General features: G+C 38.5%; 1 protein-coding gene across 2 annotated transcripts in view; it reads left to right on the top strand.

Annotated features, from left to right (window-relative positions):
• The window catches only part of Vcan (versican), a 94,932-nt gene extending 87,976 nt beyond the window's left edge, over positions 1-6,956 (top strand). For both annotated transcript variants that reach the window (XM_055625613.1, XM_055625612.1), the window contains 3 exons: positions 259-403; positions 4,612-4,794; positions 4,936-6,956. In XM_055625613.1, the coding sequence (XP_055481588.1) occupies positions 259-403; positions 4,612-4,794; positions 4,936-5,063 (456 nt within the window). In that variant the 3' untranslated portion in view covers positions 5,064-6,956. The remainder of the gene's footprint in view (positions 1-258; positions 404-4,611; positions 4,795-4,935) is intronic.
• The last annotated feature ends 20,015 nt before the right edge of the window (positions 6,957-26,971 follow it).

Raw genomic sequence — 26,971 nt, 5'->3', positions numbered from 1 at the left:
ATTATAGCTAATAAAAAACTTTCTTAAATTGAGGGCGAATTGTGTATTTAGAAATCTAGGTTAACTATACCAAAATTTCTCAATAATATTTCATTGACAAAATCTAGCTGTTTGCTAAACAAAGCCTTTGAGCTACATGTGTTTTCCATAAATGTCTGAAGGTATGTACCATGAGAATAATTTCACTTCTGTGGCTACTGGAGCTCTCGCGTTGCCTTCTGACTGTTGAGTGTTTCTCTCTTCCCTCAATTTCTACAGCAATACGAGAACTGGAGACCCAACCAGCCGGACAGCTTCTTCTCTGCTGGAGAAGACTGTGTTGTGATCATCTGGCATGAGAACGGCCAGTGGAACGACGTTCCCTGCAATTACCACCTCACCTACACCTGCAAGAAGGGGACAGGTAAGGGCTGCTGCGCCGAAATCTGCACGTCGCCGGCGGCAGACATGGAAATCATTTCATAAAGATGTTTCAAGCAAAGGCTTAACCCCTGGAGGTACAAATTAGACCTGCTCTGTCCTTTCTTGTTGCCTAAGGATATTTTGCTCTCCCAAGAGAATAAAAAGGTTTGTTTTCAGCACTATCATCTCTTTAGATTTTCGGTGCTTAATATAAAAGGGGGGCATATATACAGGAAAATTGCCCATAACATCTTTAAGCAGTTGCTGCCCAAAGACCTGTGGATATTTTAATTCTGTGTGAAGACAATACTAAAGACTTTGGCAGCAGAACTGTTGGCTGTAGCATGAAATACTTGGCATTGTTTTTACAGGAAGATCTGGTGCACTTGGCTTATGTTCAAGTTTTTCAGTGGGTTGAGAATGCAGAACTGAGAAACTGCTTTGGAGAGGGCAGTTAATACCAGTCTTCATCCAACAGTTGACTGTTTTTACTCATTGCTTGATCTTTGTGGCCATTTGAGCATTCCTTTAGAGGTGCATTTTCTACTTGTAATCAGTGGAACAAAACTATCATCCCTATGCCTGTAACTGAGTGCTTTCCACATTCAATAAACAAAAACATTTGTAAAGGAAGTTCCAGGATAAGAATTGCTTGGTTAATGTTAAGCAGGAAAAAACAAATACCAAGAAAGCTTAATTTTAAGTTTATGTTGTGTTTATCAATGACTAATATGTTTGAATTACTGTGGCATAGAGTATAGCTGTATCTTCCGAAAACAAATGTATAGTCCATAAAATACTTTTAACACTACTTGTGATAATGATTTTAAAGCATTTTAAATATCTGGTTCCTAGGCCAACCAAAACCCACCTCAAGAAAGAGTACAAACTACCAATGCAAATTGTAAAAATAATTTAAATTGTTTTTAATTCAAAAATAATATAACATATTTTATATAATATATAGTATACTTCATTTAATATATAATACACAACATAACATATATTGTTGTATACTTTAATATATAATAGTATATATTATATAATATATGTCATATATATTATATAATATATGATATATTGTGATAAACATGCTAGGCAAGTCTTTAACATCCATAACAGATTGTACTGGGAGAAGGAGAACATTTAGACACAGTCCTAGTCTAGATGAAACTCCGCTGCTGTCAATGACTGTTCTGCTGTTCTCTCATCCAAGGTAGCACTTACCCTCAAAGCATTATCTCCGTAAGAAGCTTTCCTCCTGTGCATTTCCTCAGCAATTCTGCACGGAACTGGTAAAAATAGCAAATAGAGTATTTGCTGTTTTCCTTTTTCCAGAATAACTTAATAAACTGTTTGTCTTTATTCAAATGTCATGTTTGCCTTCTGTGACCTCTGAATGGTCCCAGCATCATGCTTTTCGTTTGTAGTCTCAACATGCTGTTTCTTAAGCTTGCTTGTTCTATTGCACAGTTTCACCACGCCAACACTGCTGACGCTTTGAGCAGAGTACATATTTTTATTGTGATAGACTGTCCAGTGCATTGAGAATACTTAACATTTTCTAGGCCCTCTGTGTGCTGAATGCCAGCAGCACTCTTGTCTTCCTCCTTCCTCCTCACTGTGCCAACCAGAAGTTTGTACACATGTTCATATTCTTTAGAAGGTGGGTACAGGGTAGAGAGAAAGGAAAATTTGCTCTAGGTGAGAACTTTAGTTTTAGAGCCAAGAAAGTTTCACATGCATAACACAATATGTTTTAAATTTCCCAATGGGGAATGAGTTTTGAAAGATGCAACATAACTTCGTTAAAGAATGGATTCTTTCCCCATGGCTCTAGAAGAGTTTTCTAATGTCAGTGTTCACAGGCTTTGTAAAAGGTAGTCTTTTAGATATACCTGTTAGCCCACAGGCCCAAGTAGCTCTTCTAATTATTCATAAGAAAAGATGCTTACTGTATAGAAAAGTGCTGTTTTAAGAAAACATCTTCTTTCATGCTGTCCATGTATCTTTGGAACATCTCGTTGATGTTTCCAAGTCAAAATTCCTGCCAGAAATAATGAACATTTTTCAGAACAACAGATTGTTTCTAATTTTTTAAGATTCCATAAAGAGAATTATGTGTAATCTATACCTTGCTTATTTTGTTGTTTTTGTTATTCTGTCTTGTGGTTGAGAGTTATCTATGCACATTCTCTGCTTTTGCTGCTGTATTAGTGGTTCATTACATGCAACTACATTTCATATTGATTAGGTTCCTTGCTAGTGATTGCAGTCTGCATGTTTACTATTATAAAGAATATTTCTATGACTATCCCTAAACTTGCTCTTGGTAGACTTTTGTGAGTTTCTGTAGGACATATATTTTCAGGAGTGAAGTTGCTGAGTCACAAGATCTATGTACCAACAGATTTACTAGCAAATGCCAAATTACGTCCTAACCTTGTAGCAATTTTTGAGAGGCTCCTGACCCTTCACTTCTTCTCCAGCATTTGATATTATTGAACTTGAGAGAAATTTTGGGCCAGTCTGGTGGGTATGAAATGTTAAACTTTTTGATTTAATTTACATTTTCTTGGATATTTGTTGACTATATTTTCATATATTTATTAGTTATTTGTTTATCTTCTTTAGTAATGTTTTTATTCATGCCTTGTCTTTATTTTTAGAAATTGGCTCCTCTTGTTTTGATTTGTAGGTGTTCTTATTACATTCTTATTTATGGTTGCTTCACATATTCTACTTTGCAGTTTTTTCTCTCACATTATGGTTTTTGGTGTAGAGAACTCATACTTTTCAAAGTTACTTTATTATTTCAATTTTTCTGTGCTTTGAAAAGTCTTTATGAACACTAAAATCATAAAGATAATTGGTATTGTTTGCTAAATGTTTTATAACTTTTCCATTTGTGTTTGTGTGTTTAAGCTACCTAGAAATGGCTTTCCATGTGTTCTGTGAGGTAGGGAAGAAAATATATTTTGCTATATGAATACTCGATTGTCCATGTTTTAAGACTGCCTTCCCTACTGCTCTGCCATGTTGTACTTGTCAAATATCAAGCTTATATGTTTGGATCTAATTCCAACCTACTTTGCTAGCCTTGCCACTACCGTATTCAACTAAATTATTTTAGCTTTTTAAATAATATTCACATATAATAGTTTTGAGGAAATCAGACAATTATTTTTAAATGATAAAAAGATATTTAACTTCTAAATTGTCAATAGAATACAGAATCACATACAATCAATTATCCAGCTGGTATTTTAATCTTCTAAGTCACTGTATCCTCATTTTGCTTGGTGCTTGCCAGCATCAGGAACCTGTTATAGCTTTTAATACTGTAATAAACGGAGTGTGCAGGTGCAAGTCGGATAAGGCAGAAGGAAATTGGAGGAACTAAATATTAAAATTAAACCTGAATTGGTCATTGAAAAAAAATGTTTTTATAAACAGCCTTCTACTGTGTAAATAATTTAATAATTACAAACTTTTAACATATTAAAAATTTGAAGTATAAACATGACAGTAACCCCAATTTCTGGTGTGCAGGAAGCCTGGCTTCAGTCAGGCCCCAAACTACACAGCCCAGGCTCAACAGTGTGTGTTTGCGATACCAATGTGTGGGGAGTAGAGGCAGACTGATCAGGAACTCAGGGTCATTCTTAACTACATAGTGAACTCAAAGCCAGCCTGGGCTACGTGACACCCTGTCTCAGACAACAGACAGAGAGACAGGCAGGCAGACAAATCTGAGACAGAAACACTGTCCATTGTTCCCTATTTTAATATAGAATAGATGGGACCAGATAATATTTTATTTATACTTTAGGAATATATGTCTACATTTCAAATCAATTGTGTTAAATATTTTTTTTTTCAGGGACAGATACTTTTTAATCTGAAGTTAATTTTTAAAGTTGACCTTATGGATGGATAGATACATACATGGCCATTTAATTATATTGCATTTTAATGAAAATACAACTCAAAATAACATGATCTGAGATAAAATCTATGTCCAGAGCCTCAACCTAAATACTTAAAATTGTTTCAAATTTTAAATTCTTTGTAAATGCCTTTTACAAAGGTATAAGATTGAGGCTCTGGGGGTGTTGCAGTAAAGAAACAGTGCGATGTTGATTCTGATGCTTACCCTTACTGAAATTCTTAGATTATTTGGAAATAACACAATTTGCTTTTTCTTAGTTGCTTGCGGCCAGCCCCCTGTTGTAGAAAATGCCAAGACCTTTGGAAAGATGAAACCACGTTATGAAATCAACTCCTTGATTAGATATCACTGCAAAGATGGTTTCATTCAGCGTCACCTTCCAACTATCCGGTGCCTAGGAAATGGGAGATGGGCCATGCCTAAAATAACCTGCATGAACCGTAAGTCCTTTAGAGAGAACAGGCGGCCGTGCTTTCACCGCTACTAGGCACCTACCCTTTACAGCTGTGCTATCGCTAGTTTAGGGTATGGAGCAAGTAAAATGTTGTGTTTTCTTTCTTTCTTTGTTTCCTTCCATGTAGCATCTGCATACCAAAGGACTTATTCTAAGAAATACCTTAAAAATTCCTCATCAGCAAAGGACAATTCCATAAATTCATCAAAACATGAGCATCGCTGGAGCCGGAGGTGGCAGGAATCGAGGCGCTGATCCTTAAAATAAACACGTACTTCACCATTTCAGCCAAAGCCCTGACTTTCTGTGCCTTTCCTATCACCTCAAGAAGTATTAGCAGTTGGTTTGGATTTTGGGACTGCCATCTGGTCATTTGGGGTTGCTGTGCTCCTAAAATATTTTCAATGAAACATGGAATTTTTAAAGAGTGAATAAAATGAAAGAGAATGAGCGAAGAAGATACCATTTTCAGCCTATCTAATTTCTTTAGTTCTCTCTCTCCAGTGTTCACCATGTATGCCAGCCTACTGTACTATTTAAAAAATGCAATTTCAGCACCGATGGCCATGTAAATAAGATGATTTAATGTTGATTTTAATCCTGTATATAAAATAAAACATCACACTGAGTGAGTTAAGGCATATTTAATGATGACTAAGGAGCTTGCAAGGGCTTTAATCATTGGTCTGGCTGCTTTGCTATAATTTGTCTAGGCTGGAAATGGTTTTGTCTGCCCATTGACTGTCAGCAAGTTTGAGGATGACTTTCCTGGACAACCAGCAAACAGAGTCTTGAGTTCTCTGCACCCTTATCAGCCATGGGAGCCGTGCTGGCCCAAGTGATGCCTGGCTGATGGGGGACTGATGAAACTCTCGGAGCTCCAGGGTGCAACTCCATTTTGCCATGACCCTTTTTCTTCACCTACATGAAGGGCCTGAATGGAGGACTTTTCTATGACTTGGAACATTTTTTAAGGGTCAAAATGCTAATTATTAACGCAACCAGGTTTTCTTTATAATGGCTTTCTTAACACTAACGCTGGTAAGGTAACAGATGAAGGTATTTGGAATGGATATAGAGCAAGGGTTGTGGGGGGATGGGGGTTCTTAAAACAACAACACTCGTGCAAAAAAAAAACATTTTTGTACATATAACCATTTTAATCCTTTATAAAATTTTGAATGTTCATGTATGAATGCTGCAGCTGCAAAGCACACATAAATAAATGAAGTAAGCCATACAGATTTAATTTATTGGATGTTATTTTCCCCAAGATCTGAAATCAATGTAGTATGCTGGTAATTTTTCCGTGTTAGCTTTTGTACTTTCTTCAAAGTTTGAATGCTTATAATATAGGTACTCTGTTCCTGATTAAAAAAATGTGATGGGTAGAATGTTCCAAGTGTTTCTTGTGGAGAACGGAAAAGTGTTTAGCTATCCGAAGTGGTGGTTGCCCATTCCAAGCAATAGTGTAGATCTAGACTGGGCATTTCTTCCAGTTAGCTAGAGGGTATGTGCTTAAGTTTTTGCTTCTCTTTTCCCACCCATTTCCCCCTTGCATTTGAACAGTGATTGCTGAAGATGGCATTGAATCATTATTTTAAGATATTTAAGGCTCAAAGTTAAAACCACTCATGGACAGAAGGCATTTAAGGCTTTTTCACTCATAACTTTACAGAAAACTACTTAGGGAAAAATACAAACAAAATATGATCAGAAGCCAAACTTTAATTTATACAAACATTGGACTATCATATGCTTTCCCATAAACAGGGGCAAATTTTATGTTTTATACACCAGATCAGGTAAATTTTCAAAAATAAAAAGAATAGTGAAACAACAGACTGGGATTGGTCCTATGTTGATTGTTTCTCGTGAAGCTTTCCTTGGCTTAGAGGAAATGAGTGCACTCAGCATACGTAGTGTCTTAGGTAAAGCCATGGGTCTCTGCAGTACGTGGAGTCCATCCTAATGTGTTCTAGAGCACAGAAAATCACTGTGTTGACTTATTAGGGCTTTTTTTCCCTTTTCATTACAATGCACATAATACTTCCCTGTATTTATATTATAACATGTATAGTGTAAAATGTGAATGACTTTTTTGTGAATGAAAATCTAAAATCTTTGTAACTTTTTATATCTGCTTTTGTTTCACCAAAGAAACCTAAAAATCCTTCTTTTACTGCACTGTGACTTGTCTGTTTATTTCCACTTTAAAGCCTAATACACACCAATTTTTTTTTTTTTTTATGTTCTGGTTTCATCATAGGGAATAAGCACCTTGCCTGGCTGAATTAACTTTGTCCTTCATAAATCAATTACCCTACTCACCTGCAACAGCTGAGCTAGTCCGTCTAGCAAAGCATTCATCTCCCCACTATGCATGAATCTCCAGTGTGGAAGAGGTGTGATGTTATATTAGAGACTACGTTCTTGAGAACCAGCCAAGTGTTCACAGGATCATCTCACAGCAGGCCTATGATGATCACCAGACAGTTGGAAGGAGGTTTGGGCTCTCACAGATCAGCCATCATCAACTTTATCCAAAGTTACATACGTGTAGTAAAAGCAGATAATCCTCAGAACCTGTGTGATATACTCAAAAGAAACTGAAAATGCTGTGTTCCTGATATATGAGTGTGTGTGCGCGTGTGCGCATGCGTGCGCACTCGCGTATGTACATTTACATTTAGGGGCTAAATGATAGTATCTAATTATCAGATGATGTCAAACCAATAGGTTCTCCATGCATTCAGCTATCCATAGTGATTCTTTCAGTTTTTATCCATTCAGTACTTGCTAAGCACTTACTGTATTCCAGGCATGGAATACAGCATGGAATACAGTCTCTGAAGATTCATTAGGGAATACATTTGACATCTGTGTCCATATAAAAGTTTTTAGATTGGATACAGCCCATGGACCCGTTTTACTCTAAACCTACTATCAAGGATAGTAGGTAAGAATAATCAATTATACTCACATTTTATAGAAAATATAGAGCAAAAGTGGGTCATATCATTTTAAGATCTCTCTCCTGGGATAACAAAACTACATATAAAACTGAACTTGCTTTTTATTCACTTTGTATCCCAGCTGTAGCTCCCTCCCTCATTCCCTTCCAATCCTACCCTCTCTCTCTCCCTTATCTCCTTCCTTCCCTCTCCCCAAGTTCACAGATAGGGGGGGTCCTCCTCCCCTTCCATCCTACCCTAGCTTATCCAGTCTCATCAGGACTGGCTGCATTGTCCTCCTCTATGGCCTGGTAAGGATGCTCCCCACTCAGGGTGGGTGATCAAAAAGCCGGCCACTGAGTTCATGTCAGAGACAGTCCCTGTTCCCTTTCCTAGGGAACCTACCTGGATACTGAGCTGCCATGGGCTACATCTGAGCAGGGGTTATATCCATGAATGGTCCTTGGTTGGAGTGTCAGTATCAGAAAAGATCCCTGGAAGGGAATAAACTGTAATTAATATAAAAAAGAAGAAAAATATTAAAAAGTATGAAAAACTGAACTTGCACAGTGCAACAGAGATTCTCAAACCAGGAATGATGGCAATGCCACCACTCAGGAGGCCTAGAAAGGAGGATTTCCAGGAGTTGAGGGCCAGTCTTTGTTGGAGAGTGAGACTTGTCTTAAAATAATGCAAATAAAACAAAAGAAAGAGAAAGTCTATTTTACTTTTTGAGGTTGATATGTTAGCACATGGTCTATTTTTTTTCTATAACACAACCTTAAATGGAAATTATCATTTTATGTCCACAGCAGATTATTTATTGTTTGATCTAGGCACTATTCACTAAATTGGTAATGTGTTCTGTACTAGAGAGGTTTGCACTATTCTAAGTTAAAATTGGATGATTCCCTATACCTTTATTTTTCATTTTTTCCTTTTCTATCTGAGACAAGGTTTCTCTGTGTAACCTTGACTGTCCTAGACTTGGCTTTGCAGACCAGGCTGGCCTCGAACTCACACACATCCACCTGCCTCTGCTTCCCAAGTGCTGGGATTACAGGCGTCGTGCACCAACACATCCAGAATTTTTCTATACTTTAATGGTGATGTGTCGCATTATTGGAAAGTATGAACCCTATCCTCAGGAGTTTCTTAAGGTAGGTGGAATTATAGGGTAGCAATAAAAAAAAAAAGTACGAGAAGACTTAGAAGGAAGGCCGTATTCTTTGTAGTGGTACAGTAAGGAGGTCTTTGTTGCTCTGATGTAAATTCACATAGAGCATAAAAAAGTAAGAGATAGACTAGCATGAACAATCTGCCCTGAAATTATATATTGTTTATAACAAATTTAGGGAGTTATTTTTCATTTATTTGTGTTTGTGTGGGGCATGCATGTGCCATGGACATCAGAGGATGAATTGTAGGTGTCAGTTCTCTCCTAACATTTGGAATCTGATGATAAAACTCGGGTCATAAAGTTTGGTGGCAGGCATGCTCTTGGAGCCATCTCACGGGCTCAAAGTTGAAGAAGTTTTGAAATGAATATGTCAAAAGAAAATGGATTGCAAAAGATTCAGTGTTGATGTAGTTAATGTGCTGTGGAGAACTATTTCCCAGGAGGAAAATCTATGAAAGAAATTGTTCCAAAGAAAGGCAAACAGTGTTATCGGTTAATAGAAGACTTAGTCATGCCCACTTTTAGTGTGTTTCTTCTTAAATCTAACATTAGAAGGCCAGAGAAGTTGTTTTTGATGCAGCGGATCCACAGTATCCTGTTAACGCTGAAATTTGGGCACTTCTCTTGCTTCTTTAACTGCAAGTCATGTTTGCTAAACAAACCATGATAATTCATTCAAGTTATTCTTTTCTAAAACAAGCTTAAACAGAAAGTTTATAAAGGACCTTGAATGAGTCATTTGAGACTGTGTAATCTTTTCCCATTATTACTCATTCCAGTGTGTTTGCCTCCCAGCCGGACAAGAATGAGCAAATGCCAAAGTAGAACAGGAATGGGTCTGTTGGGGTGTTTACAGAACAAGCAAAGTCTGGGTTTTAATCAGAATTTAATTCAGAGCTTGTGTGAGTCCATCAAATGATCCCTGGCAAAAATTAAAAAAAAAATGCACTGTGGTGGGGTGTTTCTATCGAATGATTTTGATAGTGAACATTCTACAGTGAAGTTTGAAAGCGAGGTCCTTCGTAGGTCTCAGGTCTCCAGAGGGTTATCACAATAAAATTAAAAAAGATTATAACGTGATGCTGTGTTGTCATATTTTAAATATGTGTGTGTGTGTGTGTGTGTGTGTGTGTGTGTGTGTGTGTGTGTGTGTTTATGTGGGCATATGCACATGTGGTTGCAGAGGCCAGAGGTGGACATCAAGCATCTCCTTAATTGCTCTCTACCATATTTGAGACAGGGTCTTACACTGAACATAATGCTCATCAGTTTGCTAGGTTGTCTGGCCAATGGTCCAGGGATCCACCTGTCTCTGCCTACCCCACCATGTCCAGCACTGTGGTTAAAGGTGTGTGGCATCATTCCTGGCTTTTATGTGGGTGCTGGGAGCTGAACAGTAGATGTCATGCTTGCACAGCAATCTCTTTGCTTGCACAGCCTCTCCAAGCATGACTTTTTAAAACCATCAATGTAGTAGAGTCCAGATCTCATAGTAATTTAATACATATGTCCTAGCACCCATTAACATTTTACATTTATTTATTTATTTATTCATTTATTCATTTATTTATTTATTTATTTATTTATTTATTTATTTATTTATTTATTTATTCTTTTAATGTGTATGATTATTTGCCTGCGTGTATGTGTTGAGTGTGTGTGTGTGTGTGAGTGTGTGGTGCCTCTGGAGGTCAGAAGAAGGGTAGGACCTTCTGGAACTGGAGTTACAGACAATGGTGAGCCACTGTATGGGTGACAGGAACCTAACCCCAGTCCTCCACAAGAGCAACAAGTGCTCTCAAGGCTGAGCTATCTCTCCAGCTCTACTCTGATCATTTCTAAATGTGAAGAAAATTTGTGATTTCAGCAGCCAGAAATTTTATATTTTTATTTTCTCATCTGTCGACTAGCTCTTCATTATAGTTCCGCCATGTATTTTTATCAATTTGAAACCTATGTGTCTTTGAAAGTTTTCTATTGACTAAGCTATCAAACTTGTATGCATTAAACTTGTCCTTGACATTTGAAAATTAATTTTTTCTTATGACCATAAAGTTATAAACATTAACAGTTTACCCAAATGAGTCATCATTGTAATTTATTGATCTATGTTTTATCAGAACAGTGTAAACAAAAAAAAAGCCATTAAAACTTGATGTTAATTATGTTAGTTGTAAAATTCTAACTGGGAAAACTGAATGAGATGATTTGAACTGGTTTTCCAGAATTCAGTTTTCTATAAGCAAATAATCTTTAAAACGAGAACATGGCATGCTTAGCGCATTGTCCCCTGTTCTGTTTAATAGGCTTCAGTCTAGGAAAATGTGCCGAGGTAAATGAACACACAGGCACCCTTATTTCCTCAGACAGGGCTGCCCAATCTGCAAAGCTCCTTTTGCCATAGATGACTTAGGATTTACTTTTAATTGCTTCTTTGCTGATGCTGCAGTGAGGTTTTTCTCTTCTTTTTTGTCATGAGCATGTGACTTGAAAAAGATTTCTCACACTGTCATGAAAATCACTCATTTTGGAAATAAGATATAGGTCGTTGGTAGAGAGCCTAAGTGAATCTGAAGCTCAGGAAACTGCTTGGCACTGAATGCCATTTATCTCTTTCAATATTGCGGGGTACTAGGAGAGGCTATCTTCTCTTATGTCCCTAAGACTAACCTCAACATCTCCTCAGTCATAGTAGGTACTTGCCATGGTTCAGGACCTATGGGAAAATAAGGATACTGTTACAAATGGGACTTTTGGGGTTTCTCTCCTTATAGATGGAGTTACATACAGGCTAGTGGAGGTGATTAAGACAATGAAAAAAAAAAAAAAAGACTTCTCAAATGCAGTGAAATCCTCCATTCTTAGTCATTTCTTTGTTCTTTTTTCATCCTTCTTGTTATTGTTCATAACCACAGCTTAAATATTCCTTATACTATGGCTTCTGCTTGCACATGGTTGAATTTTGTGGAAATATTAAGCTTTGGCTTCAGAATAAATTAGTACCTCACCCTGTCCTTAGCCTCTTACCATTTTCTTGCTGTACCACTGAATGTTATGGACTGGGTATCTAACAAAGGTTGGTAGAGCACGGTTCCCAAGGCTGAGAAGTCCACGGCCCTGGACCTGGGTCTTCTCACATTCTGGTGGAGAGCATCAATCCCGTGATAAGACAGAAGGAGCTTGCCAGCTTGAATTTTCCTCTCCTTGTGTGGTTACCTTCACAACAGGGAGAGCCCACACTCGTAGCCTCATCAATGCCAATGACCGTCCAAAGGCTCTACCTCTTAACATTGACACAACAGCAATCGTCTCTCAGTTAGGGCTTCGGAGGAGGCAGACATTCAAGCCATGGCACTGCCTATTGATTTGCAAGACTTGCAGACTGAGCTCTTCTCTGTATAAGTTAACACCTATTTGTGGTCAGTCATTAAACTATATTAATTCTCAACAGCTTCTGCTGCATTATTTTTAAAGGCACCCCATGTGTATGTGTGTGGCTTGTGTGGTATACATACTGTTTTACGGGAGGCATGTGGAGGACAGCAGGCATACTGTCTGTTATTTCTGCGTGTTCCTTTGAGACAGGTCTTCCTCTGTGTACGGAGCTCGCCATTTTGCTGGAGTGGCTGATCTACATACCACAGTGATCCTCTTTTCTTTGTCGAACTTCTCAGAGATGCTTTGATTTATTTCTTCGGGAAGAGTGTGGCACTAACTTAACTCCTCCCAATCAAAGGTCGGGTAAACTGCATTGCTTTGGAGGCCTAATCCTCTCGAGACTAGCAGCTTATTGTGTATTTTTAGGAGGTTGTGGCCGGTTTTCTTTTTATTAATTTTTTTTTTTTACAGTTTCGTGCATGTAAATAGAGGTTTGGTTATTTTATACATCTTCCCATCACTATTCTCTCTCATCCTTCTTCTCCTTCTTTTCTTCTCTCAGCAAGACCCCTCCTCCTAGCCATGTGGTTATTAAGACTCTCAGATGCTTTTCTGCCTTAGCCATGTATAATCATTTAACTGAATAGCTTTAATTCTATGTCCTCTAGTTTATTTTATTTCCCCCCCTCTGGTTTAAAATTAACAAATCAAATGTGATACATCTCAGCTGGAAACCATAGTCAAGCTCAGGTTTCAACATTTGTTTTGTAGTTGGGAGCAAAGAAAAGAATAGGAAAATTACATTATGTATTAATATTTTTTCTTAGACAGAATCACAAATTTTATGGTTGTTTCTTAAATATATTTAATTTTATTTCATATGCATTTGTGTGAAGGTGTTAGACCTCTTAGAATTGGCATTACAGACAATTGTGAGCTGCCATGTGGGTGCTGGGAATTGAACCCAGGTCCTTTGGAAGAACAGATAGTACTCTTAACCACTGAGCTATCTCTTTATAGTTTTTAATGGTATGACTAGGACAAGACGTTAAGCTGCCAGTGTAAATTAGAGGTGCACTTTTGTCATTCTGGGAGGACTGGTCCCCTTTATGACTGGAGAAGCCATTTGGAATGGGAGGGGCTTCTAAGTTCACTATGCATCCAACCAAGCCCACAGATAGAAAGAAGTAGAAAATGGAGAAACCTGACTGTTCTGCATTGTGTAGTTTTTGGAGTAGGATTGGGGAGATCCCGTTGTTGTTTCCTTCCTCTTGTTTGTGAAGTAAGGCCTCTGTTTGCAACTCAGGCTGTTTTCAAACTCAGCCTTCCTATCTCAGCCTCCCAAGTAGGGGGTTCTAAGTGTGGCCTGCACACTAAGTTACATGTTCCAATCTCAAACAATGTCTCTCCTCCTTTGATTTAAGCTTTTACTTTAGTACGTTGCCTGTTTCTTTTCTCTTGGGCATTGATACCAGAGAAAGCAAAATATTATCAGGTCTTTCCATGTTGAAAAGAGAAGATAATTATAGAAACATCATGTAGGTGTGCTGAAATCATGAGAACTGTCTTTCTAGGAGAGACCTGAGGAGGGACCTAGCAATTCTGGATCTAGTCTAATAAATGGAGAAAATCACAACAACAAAACAAAATCCAGAAAAATAAACACATGAAATCAGTAACGTAATTACAGAAAAGAAGCAAGACTAGTAGAGCATCATTGTCTTGAGGAAAGACTACTGGCTTGGTTTCTGCAGGCTGTAACTTAGGCTGAGCTGAACTGCACTTTAAAAAGCAGACATGGAAATTAGTGGAAACTCTGGAAGTGTAAGTACATTTTCTGCAGTTATGTGACCTCTAAAAGGCTACACATGCTCCAGCAGATGGTCCTATATTCATACACATGCAGGTGGCATCACGTGGATTTAGTGGGTTTTAAAGTAAAAAAGAGCACAATGAGTTGGGAGAGAAGTGATGAGAAAAAAAGAGAAAAAAGAGAAGCGAAGGATTGGAAGGTAGGAAATTAGGGGTGGATTTGAACAAAACATGGTATAAACAGGTATGAGGTTCTCAATAAAAATAAAACACACTGATTATTTTTTTTAAAAAAAAGCAGGCAAAGCAATTTAGTCATACTCTGCAAAATAAGAAGAAAATGGATAAGTATGTGATACCTATCACACAAAGGCTGGAAAAATAGAGATATCTGAGAGTATACATAAGAAGACAGCTTATTAAAAAGAGAGAGAGAGAGGCGGAATGCCGATGTGCGTTAGGAGTGTAGTGCGTGCTTGGTACCTGCAAAGCCATAACTTCAATCCTTCGCATGCCACAGCTAAATAACCAGGGAATATGGAAACTCGTCATCAAGTGAGCAAATCTCCTAAGGGCCTGGGAGTATCTGAGTATAGAAGGGGTAAATAAATTTAGGATTATATTTAATTAAACGAGGGGTTGGAAACAGAAAAACAGAGCTGCCTGTCTCTATGGGAGGAGGTTCAGGATAGAGGCCAGACCAAAGCACGAGAGAAATAGCGGAGAATGAATAGGCCAGTGTGCAGGTGCCGGAAAGTCTGCATCTACACTGAAAACCCTGAGGGCAGTGAATGTTTATGGAATGGTTCCCTAACTCATAACTCCCTCTGCTTGCCACCGTGAAACAGCTTTAGAGGTGTATTGAATTATGTTATTGCACTTTTGTTGTTATTTTGAACTTATCTGTTCATTGTAATTTATAGAAAATGACAGTAAAGTACAAGCTGGAATGCAAACATCCAAGAGAAGTTTTGCATGTGATGACTGTTTTTGACCCGTTTAGCTTCGGCCTTGTGCTGACTCACTGTGTGTAGAAGGAACTATTTATTGCATGCCAGTCCTTCTCCTAAGTATGCAGCAGTCTGTTTCTTGTCACAAGAGCTTGTCGTCAGTGAGCACAGGGCCTCTTCTGTTTTGAACATCGTCAGGTTCCTAACACCTGCAGTGGTGTGCGACATGCAGCAGACACTCAATAAATACTTCTTAAATAAATTAAATCGCTTCTCTTAATGCTCACACCAGTGAGACTGCCACTCCTGCTGACCTGTAAGAAAACAGAGGCTAAAGATTTTTGCTGACTCCCACAGCAATGTAGCATCCAAGAAGCAGAGCTGGGCTGCACAAATGGAAAGTAGCCATGATGCTCATGCATATATTCGGTTTTGACTCCTTTAGTAATGGGAGAACCTGTAGGCATGAAAGGATAATAAACGTAATACTGAAAGCACAAAAAGCACTGCTTACCTCTTTGTGACAGAGAGTAGAAAATAGTATAGATTATTGTCTGAACAGTTCTATTTACTGTCAGCATCAGAAATGAAGGACAGTCTTACTTGTCTCATGACATTCTTGTCCTGGAATATGCCACCATGTTTGTCTGTCACCTAAATAAGAAGCCTAGTGGTTTAGCAAACAAGAATTAGAAAATTGGCAGTTCTGAAATATCTTTAAAAGAAATACAGGCACATCAAGATCTGTCTATGTTGCAGAAAATGCCATTAACTTTATGTTGGATGTCAGACATCGTGGCTTTCACAGTTGCCTAGTAAAGTAAATATTTGGTTAATTCTATCTTAATAGAATTAGAGGTTGTTTTCCAGCAAGATATGGTCAAATGTCTACGTTTCCACTAAAACAGGACCTAGAGATGGGGAAATAGATACATGGAATTTTAAAATATAATAGTCTATATTGTCATATCAGTAGTCAAAACTGGTATGTTTATCTTGTGTGTTCTAGCACTATCCAAAACAACATACAGATATATGAAGTTTTAAAATAAACAGAAATTGCATAAAAAACCTAGCATTTACCTTCAGAGAAAATCTAGTAAAAATGTATAGACTACATTAAGCCTTTATAATGCATAGACAGCAATTTAGATGTAAACTTGTACAAAAATAACATGAACTCAGTGCTGCATTCACTCAGATTTTTATCCACTCTATAGATATCTTTCCAGTGAGACCCACAATTCAGGAATTGCTTTATCTTGTTTCTTAGATTCATTTCACTTTTTATTACATTATTACTACAACAGGACAGCCCAAGCTTTGGTAATTAATGCTCCTGAAATCTTCAGCCACTCAGAAATGCCATGACCAGATCCATCATCTATTCTGACACACTGAACATGCGTATCCTCTCTCTCAGGATTCAAGACATTTAGAGGGAAGCAAGCTTTCTTGGAAACTAGAAATTGATTGTGAGTTCAAGTTAGAAATAGGTGGACAGAGAGGGCGACCTGTGTTCAAACAAGATGTCCAAATAAAGACTTCCAAAAACACCTTTCAAAGTCATCTGTCATCTTCTAAGTAGATTTGCAATGTACAGAAAAACAACACATTCAGTGGGTGTTTGTTTCCCACACCCCAGCTCCTTGCTTGGGCACTGAGGTTGTGCTCACAGTCTGAGAACACAGCAAAGCTCCCTTGCATATCACCGATTGTCAGGTGAAAGAAAAGGTGCCTTTGCCAGCCCACAGGGAAAGAGGAAGCAGAGGTGTAGTTGACAGCAGAAGACCTGACTGAAATCAGAAAAACATAGCAGAGTTATCATTGAATAGCTAAAGGACTTCCTGGGATATCATAGCCCAGAAGAGGCAGTTTTCTCACACAAGGCAGCAAGGACTTGGTACTGTATAATAGACTGGAAAGAGATGATAATTTTTAGGAGTCACTTTATGTAAATTAATTTCAATGGAAGTTGAAACTAAAAAATAAAAAAAAAAGGTATATCCCTTTTGTATCCTTTCTCTTTATTTAATGTTTGATGGTAAGTGAGGAGGCAGAGCTCCAACTCATGTGCATCTCAGGTGATGAGGGAACCATTAGAGAAAACCCCAGGCTTACAGAGGGCTGTGCTCTAGGCAACAGGACAAAACATGACCCAGAGTTAGACAGGAAGGGGCAAAGAAAATGGACAGACTCTGGTTCTTTGATGGCTGATGGGAACTGAGCAGAGCATTGTGGGAATGTCTAGAGACCCAAGGAAGAACGAAGGGTCTCTTTAGGAGTTGGGGGTGCTGTGACATTCTCTGTAAAATCAAACTCATTACTGAGATCCCAATGAGACTGTTCCAGAGAAAGAGCATTAGTGCAGGCCAAACACGTTTCAAACACTTTTGCCTAATACAGCCCCCTTACCTTAAGGTCTCCTAAAAGCTGTAAAAGCTTTTATGTTGAAGCGAGAAGTGAGAGAGAGGCACCTGCTTAGCTCCGCTAATGTGTATTTTTAAATTTTGTTTTTTATTTATTACAATTTTTATTTACTTTGTATCTCAGCAATATCCCCCTCTCTTGTCCCTCCCAGTACCCTTCTCCCTCCCTCTTCTCCTACTATGCCCCTCGCAAAGTCCACTGAAAGGGAAAGTCCTTCTCCCCTTCCATCTGACCCTAGCCTATCAGGTCTCATCAGGACTGGCTGCATTGTCTTCCTCTGTGGCCTGGCAAGGCAGCTCCCCCATTAGGGGGAGGTGATCAAAGATCTAGCCACTGAATTCATGTCAGAGACAGCCCCTGTTCCTCTTACTAGGGAGCCCACTTGGACACTGAGCTGCCATGGACTACTTCTTTGCAGGGGTTCTAGGTTATCTCTACGCACGGTCTTTGTTTGGAGTATCAGTCTCAGAAAAGACCCTTGGGCCCAGATTTTGTTGTTGTTGTTGTTGTTGTTGTTCTGTTGCTCTTCTTGTGAAGCTCCTTGTCCCCTCCAGGTCATTCTATCTCCTCCTTCTTTCATAAGACTCCTTGCACTCTGCCCAAAGTTTGATTATGAGTCTCAGCATCTGCTTCGATACCTTGTGGGGTAGAGTCTTTCAGAGGCCCTCTGTGGTAGGCTCCGGTCCTGCTCCCTGTTTTCTCCCTCTTCCAACATCTAATGTATATTTTAATAAATTTCCTTTAAGTGCTTTCAATTTGCAGACAAGTTTGCAGAGCATAGTGCTTCCCCAGCTACCCAGGCACCCTGGGATCTTGTTAAAATGCAGATTCTAATACAGGAGGGCCAGGGTGATCTGAGCTTCCTCAGATTTCACAGTCACCCGGGTGCGGTGATGCTCCCAGCAAGTAAAACACACCTTAAACATCGTAAAGTGCTGATCTTCACATATATTAAGTTTTCTGGTGCCAAATTCGCACAGTTTCTGAATACAAGGAATCTGGTCATATGCAGTTCTGATAAACTCATGGGGTAATTCAACTGAAAGTGATCACGTAAGGCAGTGGTCTAAACTGTGGCCACATTTGGCAAAACTATAACAAATTCTCCTGCTAGGCACTGCCATCCCTCACAATCCCCCCCCACCTCCGTCGCCTCCCAGAGTCTAAATTATAGCCATATGGGTGCTCTTAATACATAACAAGTTTGAAAATCATTCTGATAAAGCCTTCAAGGTCACAAAAGATTTCAGTTTTTTTTTTACATTAATTACATTTTATTTACTTTGCATCCCAACTGTAGTCTCCTCCCTCATTCTCTCCCAATCCCACCTTCCCATGCCCCTCTCCAAGTCTACCAATAGGAGAGGTCCACCTCCCCTTTCATCCAAATCTAGCTTGTCAAGTCTCATCAGGACTGGCTGCAATGTCCAAGATTTCAGATTTTATTCTAACTATAATACTAGTGCTTTCTTTTGAAAGTGATTTGTGTCCAGATCAAAGATGCTTTAAAACAGGTTTCTGATGCTCTTACCTGAGATTCAGATCATCTGTCCGGACAGGTATCTTTGTTCTTTCATCATTGCACATGAGGATTCCTCAGTGAGGTCAAACTGGAATTTAATTCCTGTAAAGAAATATACTAAAAGCTGCACATTGGATAATTTTAAAATCTACTCATGCCAAACTGGCTGTATTGTTTTTACGCCAAGATTTTATTAACTTGAATCTGTTCCATTGTGGGTGTGGGTTATAAAGCAGAAGCTAATTACTGGGAGCCTGTAATTTGAAGTGACAGGTAATTAGTTTCTCTGTGAATATCTGTGTAATGCACAATACGGTATTAAATAGCAATTATTTAAAATGCAAATGAAGCTGATTAAAGTCAGTTTCAGGAGTTCGTAGTTCATATTAAACTTGAAACTCGATAATTAACCAGAGTACAAAAAGGCCATTTAAGTCTGGCTGTAAACAATGATTTTATTTCTGTCATTTGGCATTAATTATGACATGCTAATATCCATAATTTCTTTTGGTCTATGTACATTAGCCTCACGAATTCAGGATGAAAAGCTGAATGGAAGTTCTGAATTCAAGAAAGGAAGAAAATCATTTGTCTGATGCATGTATTAATATTTAACCTTCTTCTTTGAATTAATACTGTGCAATTGCCAGCAAAGTTCTCAGTGGAAATAGCAATTCCTGAAAGGATATGAAATTGGACTGTAGAGTCAGATAGAATATTATTATTTTATGAGATTTGATTACATTTTTCAAAAAAAAAATCTTATATTAGAACAATGGATGCATGTCGTCGATAGTTCATACCCACACGACATTCTATAGTAAATACGTGGTCTATAATTCTACTATATTATGTTAAAATATACACACATTACATATTATGGTATAAATATATGAGTTTTCATATATAACTATATGTAGTTATATATATTTATACATACATATATATATATATATATATATATATATATATATATATATATATGTTTCCAGATTTTTACTTTAAACTTGTCCACTGGATTTTGATTTTAACTTGTTCATCTGATGCTTTAAACTCTGTAGTACTATCACTTATAATGATGAAACTAAAAAGGTAAAAGTTGCAGCTCTTTAGGGGTGAGTTTTATGTAGAAGGAATTGGTAAATCACCCTCTGTGACTTTGCAACAATGACCACTGAATTCGGTATTGTGAACCTCTCAATTCCAATATGCCTTACTGCTATGTAAACAGCCAATTTATCAGTTTACCATGTTCAACTTGGGATGTAAAAGTCACATTCTAACTTAATAGAATCCTGGTGGGTATGGTAGATCACAATCCTTAAGTACTTAGCTTTTTTTTCTTTTTTTAATTAAAAAATTTTTAAATAATTTATTCACTTTATGCCCCCATTGTATCCCTCGTTTATCTCCTCCCAGTCCTACCCTCCCTCCCTCTTCCCCACATCCTCCTCTCCAATTTTTCAGAAAGGGGGAGCCCTCCTCTCCTATCATTTGACCCCACCCTATCAAGAGGAATGCTTGCATCATCTTCCTCTGTGGCCTGTCAGTGCCTGCCACCAGGAGGAAGTGATCAAAGAACAGGCAACAGAGTCTGTGTCAAAGACAGTTTTCCAAGAGCAACCAGCTTTCAGATCAAATTTTTCTTGTAAGAAAAGTTACTATAGGTGTAAAATTGATTTTTAAAAAATATAACTCTCAGATTTATTTATTTAATATGTATGAGTATTTGCCTATATTTATGTCTGGGCACTACATGTGTGCCCAGTTACTAAGGATGACAGAAGAGGACATAAGATTCCCTGAGACCAGAGTTACAGAAAATTGTGAGCTGCCATGTAGGTGCTGGGAATTGAACCTTGGTTCTCCTGAGGAGTAGCCACTGCTCTCAACTGCTGAGCTATCTCTCCAGCTCCTATAGGTATAAAAATTTTGTAATGTAAAAAGAAGAGATTAATTTTCTTGAACCCAAGTCCTTTTAGTTGTTGAGAAAAATATTTCTTTTTCAGTCCAATCTTTAAAAAAGCGACATATGAAAATTAGGTTTTCCAAAGCCTGTTGGACCAAAGACATACCAGCTATGTCACAGCTGGGCTGCATTTAAACCAGCCGATTGTTCATGTAAAATCCTGTGCAAAGTTTCTTCATTTGGGTTCCACAAATTACACTTAACTGGAATTTTACTTCTTGGTTGTATCTGTCACTGTCTTCTGCTCACCTTTCCTACTTCTGTTTGCTGCTTGCTTATATCACCCAGTCTTGAGGTTGCAAATATCATCTATTTGCTTCTGACTCAGGCTTGACCATTGCATTGAATTCCAAAGGTATCCTTTACAGAAATGTTTACCTCAGAGTTAACACAGTCTCATCTCCTGGTTTCCCTATTGTCATCTATATAGGTGTCATTTCACACCTATATAGCCACCAACTTGGTCCAAGGAAGCATTGTGTCCTGCATGGGTGTAATGATAGCTTTCTAAACTATAGGTGGGTCCACTGTCAATCCATTTTGTTTATTCTTGTCAGAAATACTAGAATAGACATATTCAAACCTTGGTTAGCAGATATGCTTCCACTACTATCTTCCAGAGGGAAAGACTCAGTGGACATCATCTGTCTGGCCCCATAGAGCCTAGCTCTTTGGTACCATGGACTGCTGCTGCTGCTCATGCCTATACCCATTGCGTCCTACCCACACTAGACTCCTTGCTGATCCTTGATCTTCATAGATCCACTCAGATCTCAGTGTTCTGCCAATTGCTTTCTAATCTGCCTGCATCACTCATTCTTCAGATAGCTGCATGTTTTATTCCCTCAACTCCTTTATCTCTTTAAATAAGTGCCACCTGTTCAGTGAATCTTTCCTAAACATTTTCATAAAATCCCAAAGAGCATGTGCTTTTGACTATACACTTGGGTTCACTGATGTTATTTTAGCATGTCTTATGCTTGTTCATATTATTACCTTCTTATTCCCATCACACCATAGACACCATGTAGAATGGTATTTTTGCCTTATTTATTCTATAGTATACCCGTTCCTAGTGACAGCAAAAGCACCTGGCTCTTGGTAGATAACCTGTAATATCTGTTAAATTATTGGGTTACTGTCTCCTTGTACTAGTCTTTTGAGGTCTGACCAAACAGAAATGCATTTTTTTTAAATATTTCTTACTAGCTTTCATAGCCTGTTTATTCTAATAGCTAGTTTCCAGGTCCAATTATTTAAATTACATAAACCTGCTAATTGCTGTGCATTGGATGCTATAATAGTTGGTGAATCATGCAACTTAAAACAAACATTACTTCTATTTTTAAAAAAGGACACTGGACACATAATAAGACAAATATACGTGGTATTATAAGTTGAACTAAAGAGTGTGAGGTCAAAATTTATGTGAAGAAGTAATAGTGGAGGTATTGGGGAAGAGAATTTATTCTAGATGGTGTGTGAGGTTTACCTTAAGGTGTCATTTAATCCTAGGTAATGTATAAAAGAAAAGAAAAAGCTGGTGAATAGTCAAGATTTGAAGATTGAGTAGTACACTTTTAGAAAAAAAAAACAATTTGATATGGAAAAATTAATCAGTAGCAAACTAGAATATTTTAGAAACCAAAGGAAAGCCATTGTGATGAAAATGAAGCTTCAGGAGACTGGCAGTTCCTCAAGCTTCCGACTTCATCTTTCAACACGCTGTGATATCTGGAAAGTTGCTAAACTACCCTTATCCTTAGGTTCTTACCTCTAAAATAGAGATGACCAATGCCTACCTGTTTTGTAGATGCACTATCAAATGAGTGTTTAGTAAGTATTTATAACATTATCTATCAGGTAACATTTTGTACTATTTGTGGTGCTGTAAAGAATATAACACAAAGCCCAGTGGCTTATAGGAATTTGTTTCTATGTTGAATGACTTTTCCTTTCCTACAGAAAAATTTTAAAAGTCTATCTCTCTCTCTCTCTCTCTCTCTCTCTCTTTATGGAAAAGAGTGGAATCTACCTCTAGTTGAAGACATGCCATCTTTTTCTCCCTTCAGAGTTAATTCAGTTGGTCTTTGGTCAGCAGACTGAGGGACCAATCCTAATAAAGTGGGTTTACCTTAGGAAATACTGAAGAAGTGGAGGAATCCTTTTAACAAGATAACATACTTGTGCTTCTTAGAATTCCCTTTTCCTAGTTAAGTTGCGTAGAGAGTCTCAGCCATGCAGCTTCATAAGGCAGTCTACTTTCCTGAGTAATTCACTGAATTATAACTTTTCTCATCCTCTTAAAAACAATCCCTCTCCTAAGCATGGTTTTCCCAACACTGTGTGTTTCCCGAATTCTCCAGCATCTTCTCCCTGCCATGTGGCTGCTTGTCTACCATGTGGCTGACCTTCATGAGGACCTCCCCACTCTCTGTTCTCTAACTCCCTCCTCTGGGCAGCTGCTGAGATTTACAGTTTGTTTGTCTTGTCCCATTTCTTTTAAACTTTAACAATTACCTCAGAGCTTTTTTCAAAGACTACTTTTAAAATTCTTTTACTGAGATTAAGAACCTCATTAGGGACCCCAGTTTATTCAACAACATGTGCTGATTCTGCTAAAATCCACCAGAATCTATAACAACATATTTGCCCTAGGTAGGACACCCATAACAGAAGAAAGAAATGCTTCCATTGAAGTTCAACTTGACAAAACATTGAGTTCATTGGGGTTATTTACAGGATCATGAGTAAGGCTTACATATTGGAGTGGGGATGACTCACAAGCAAATGAAGAACACTCATCCCAGCATGGGTGATGGCTCACTAGAGTTGTATCCCTCTGATCTCTGAATGATTGCTGGCAACCCCCAAATTGAAGAGTCTTCCCAGACAAATTGATGATCTAAGTATTTCTCTCTCAAAAGTAGTCTTTACTAATATAACCTTGGGGAGGGAAATATGAATCTGGTAAGTTTGGGGGACTTCCTGAGACTTGTGACTTGTTTACTCCCTGGGTCTTTTTTATTTTTTAATTTTTTATTCACTTTACATACCAATCATAGTTCCCCTCTCTCATCTTATCCCCATCCCACACTTTCTGCATTCCACCATTCACCTTCTTCTAGTCCTCAGAAAGCGGGAGCCCTCCTACCCTACCAACCGACCCAGCCTATCAAGTCTCATCAGGACTGGCTGCATCCTCTTCCTCATCCCCCCATCCGCCAGGGAGACGCGATCAAGAAGCAGTCAAGGGAACCCACATGGCGACTGAGTTGCCTATAAGCTACATCTGAGCAGGGGTCTGAGGTCCTCTCCATGCATGATACTTGATTGGTGCATCAGTCTCTGCAGGCCCCCCTGGGCCCATACTTGCTGTCTTTGATGGTCCCCTTGTGGAGCCCCTGTCCCCTCCCGGGCCTTCTATCCCCCAGTCAACCATTAACACTCTCTACACTCTGCTCAAAGGTTGGCTCTGAGTCTCAGCATCTGCTTTGATCCCCTGCTGGGAAGACTCCTGTCCTATGTCCAGTTCTCTCTCTTCAACTGCTTCCGGTGTTTTTTATTTGCCCTTCCGAATGAGAATTAAGCACTCTCCTTAGGTGCTCCTTGTTATTTATTTTCTTTAGGTCTGTGGATTGTAGTATGGCTATCATGTATTTTATGGCTAATATCTGACTGTGAGTATATACCATATGTGTCTTTCTGCTTCTTAGTTACCTCACTCAGGTTGATCTTTTCTAGTTCCATCTATTTGCATGCAAATTTCATGATTTCCTTGTTTTTAATAGCTGAGTAGTATTCATGGAAATATACCTCACTTTCTGTATCATTCCTCCATTGAGGGACATCTGGGCTGTTTCCAGATTCTGGCTATTATCAATGAAGTTGCTATGGACATAGTGGGGTAAATGTGCTTGTTGTATTGTGGACCATTTTTCAGATATACACCCAGGAAGCATACATCTAACTGGAACTTGACGTAGCACTATTCAGTTTTCTGAGATTGATTTCCAAAGTGGTTGTGCGATTTGCACTCCCACCAGCAATGGAGGGTTGCTCCCCTTTCTCGACACCATCACCAGCATGTGCTGTTGCTTGACATTTTGATCTGAGCCATTTTGTCAGGTCTGAGATGGGATTTCAAAGTCTTTTTGGTTTTGTTTTTCTGTTTGTTTGGGGTTTTTTTTTCTTTCCTTTTTTTTTTTTTTTGGTGTGTATGTGAACTAATTTCTTATATATAAATTACAGGTGATTCAATTTGTATCCCAGTTGTAGCCCCTTCCCTCATCCCCTCCCAATACCACCCTCTCTCCTTCATCTCCTCCCATGCCCCTCTCCACGTCCACTGATAGGGAACGTCCTTCTCCCCTTCCATCTGACCCTACTCTATCAGGTCTCATCAGGAGTGGCTGCATTGTCTTCCTCTGTGGCCCGGTAATGCTGTTCCCCCTCTCAGGTGGAGGTAATCAAAAAGCAGGCCAATCAGTTCATGTCAGAAGCAGTCCCTGTTTCCATTACTATGGAATCCACTTGGACACTGAACTACCATGGGCTACATCTGTGAAGGAGTTCTAGGTTATCTCCATGCATGGTACTTGGTTGGAGTATAAGTCTCACAAAAGACCACTGAGCCCAGGTTTTTTTGGTTCTGTTGCTTTCCTTGTGGAGCTCCTGTCCCCTCCAGGTCTTTCTATCTCTCCTGTCTTTCATAAGATTCCCTGCACTCTGCCCAAAGTTTGGCTATGAGTCTTAACATCTGCTTTGATACACTGCTGTGTAAAATCTTTCAGAGGCCCTCTGTGGTAGGCTCCTGTCCTGTTCTCTGTTTTCTCCCTGTTCTGATGTCCATCCTGTTTGCCTTTCTGAGTAAGGATTGACCATCATACCCAGGGTCCTCCTTCTTGATTAGCTTCTTTAGGTGTAAAAATTTTAGAATGTTTATCCTATAAAATATGTCTAATATGTCCACTTATAAATGAATATGTACCATGTGTGTCCTTATGCTTCTGTGATACCTCACTGAAATGATCTTTTCTAGTTCCCACCATTTGCCTGCAAATTTCATGATTTCCTTGTTTTTAATTGCTGAGTAGTATTCCATAGTGTAAATGTACTGCAATTTCTTTATCAATTCCTCAACTGAGGGACATTTGGGTTGTTTCCAGGTTCTGGTTATCATGAATAAAGCTGCTATGAACATGGTTGAGCAAACATCTTTGTTGTGTACTTGAGCATCTTTTGGATATATGCCTAGGAGTGATGTAGCTGTATCTTGAGGAAGCACTGTTCCTAATTGTCCAAAAAAGAGCCAGATTCATTTCCAACAGTTGAACAGTTTACATTACACCAGCAGTGGAGGTGGATTCCTTTCTCCACATCCTCTCCAGCATGTGTTGTCACTTCAATTTTTGATCTTAACCATTCTGATGGCTATAAGGTGAAATCTCAGGGTTGTTTTGATGTGCATTTCCCTGATGACTAAGGTCATTGAGCATTTCTTTAAGTGTTTCTCTGTAATTTTATATTCCTCTGTTGAGAATTCCCTGTTTAGCTCTGCACCTCCCTTTTTTTTTTTAATTGGATTACTTGCTTTGTTGGTGTTTAACTTCCTGAGTTCTTTATATATACTGGATATTAGTCCTCTGTCAGATATAGGGCTGGTAAAGATCATTTCCAAGTCTGTAGGATGTCATTTTGTTCTGATGACAGTGTCCTTTGCTTTACAGAAACTTTTCAGTTTCATGAGGTCCCATTTATTGATTGTTGATCTTAGAGCCTGTGCTGTTGGTGTTCTGTTCAGGAAATTGTCTCCTGTGCCAATGAGGTCAAGACTCTTCCTTACTTTTTCTTCTAACAGATTAAGTGTCTAGTTTTATGTTGAGGTTTTTGACTTGGACTTTAGTTTTGTGTAGGGTGATAAATATGGATCTATTTTCATTTTTCTGCATGTAGACATCCAGTTAGA

The sequence above is a fragment of the Psammomys obesus genome, unplaced genomic scaffold (assembly GCF_907164565.1).
Source record: "Psammomys obesus unplaced genomic scaffold, mPsaObe1.curated_primary_1811, whole genome shotgun sequence".
Taxonomy (NCBI): Eukaryota; Metazoa; Chordata; class Mammalia; order Rodentia; family Muridae; genus Psammomys; species Psammomys obesus.
This window is presented reverse-complemented; position numbering and strand designations above follow the sequence as displayed.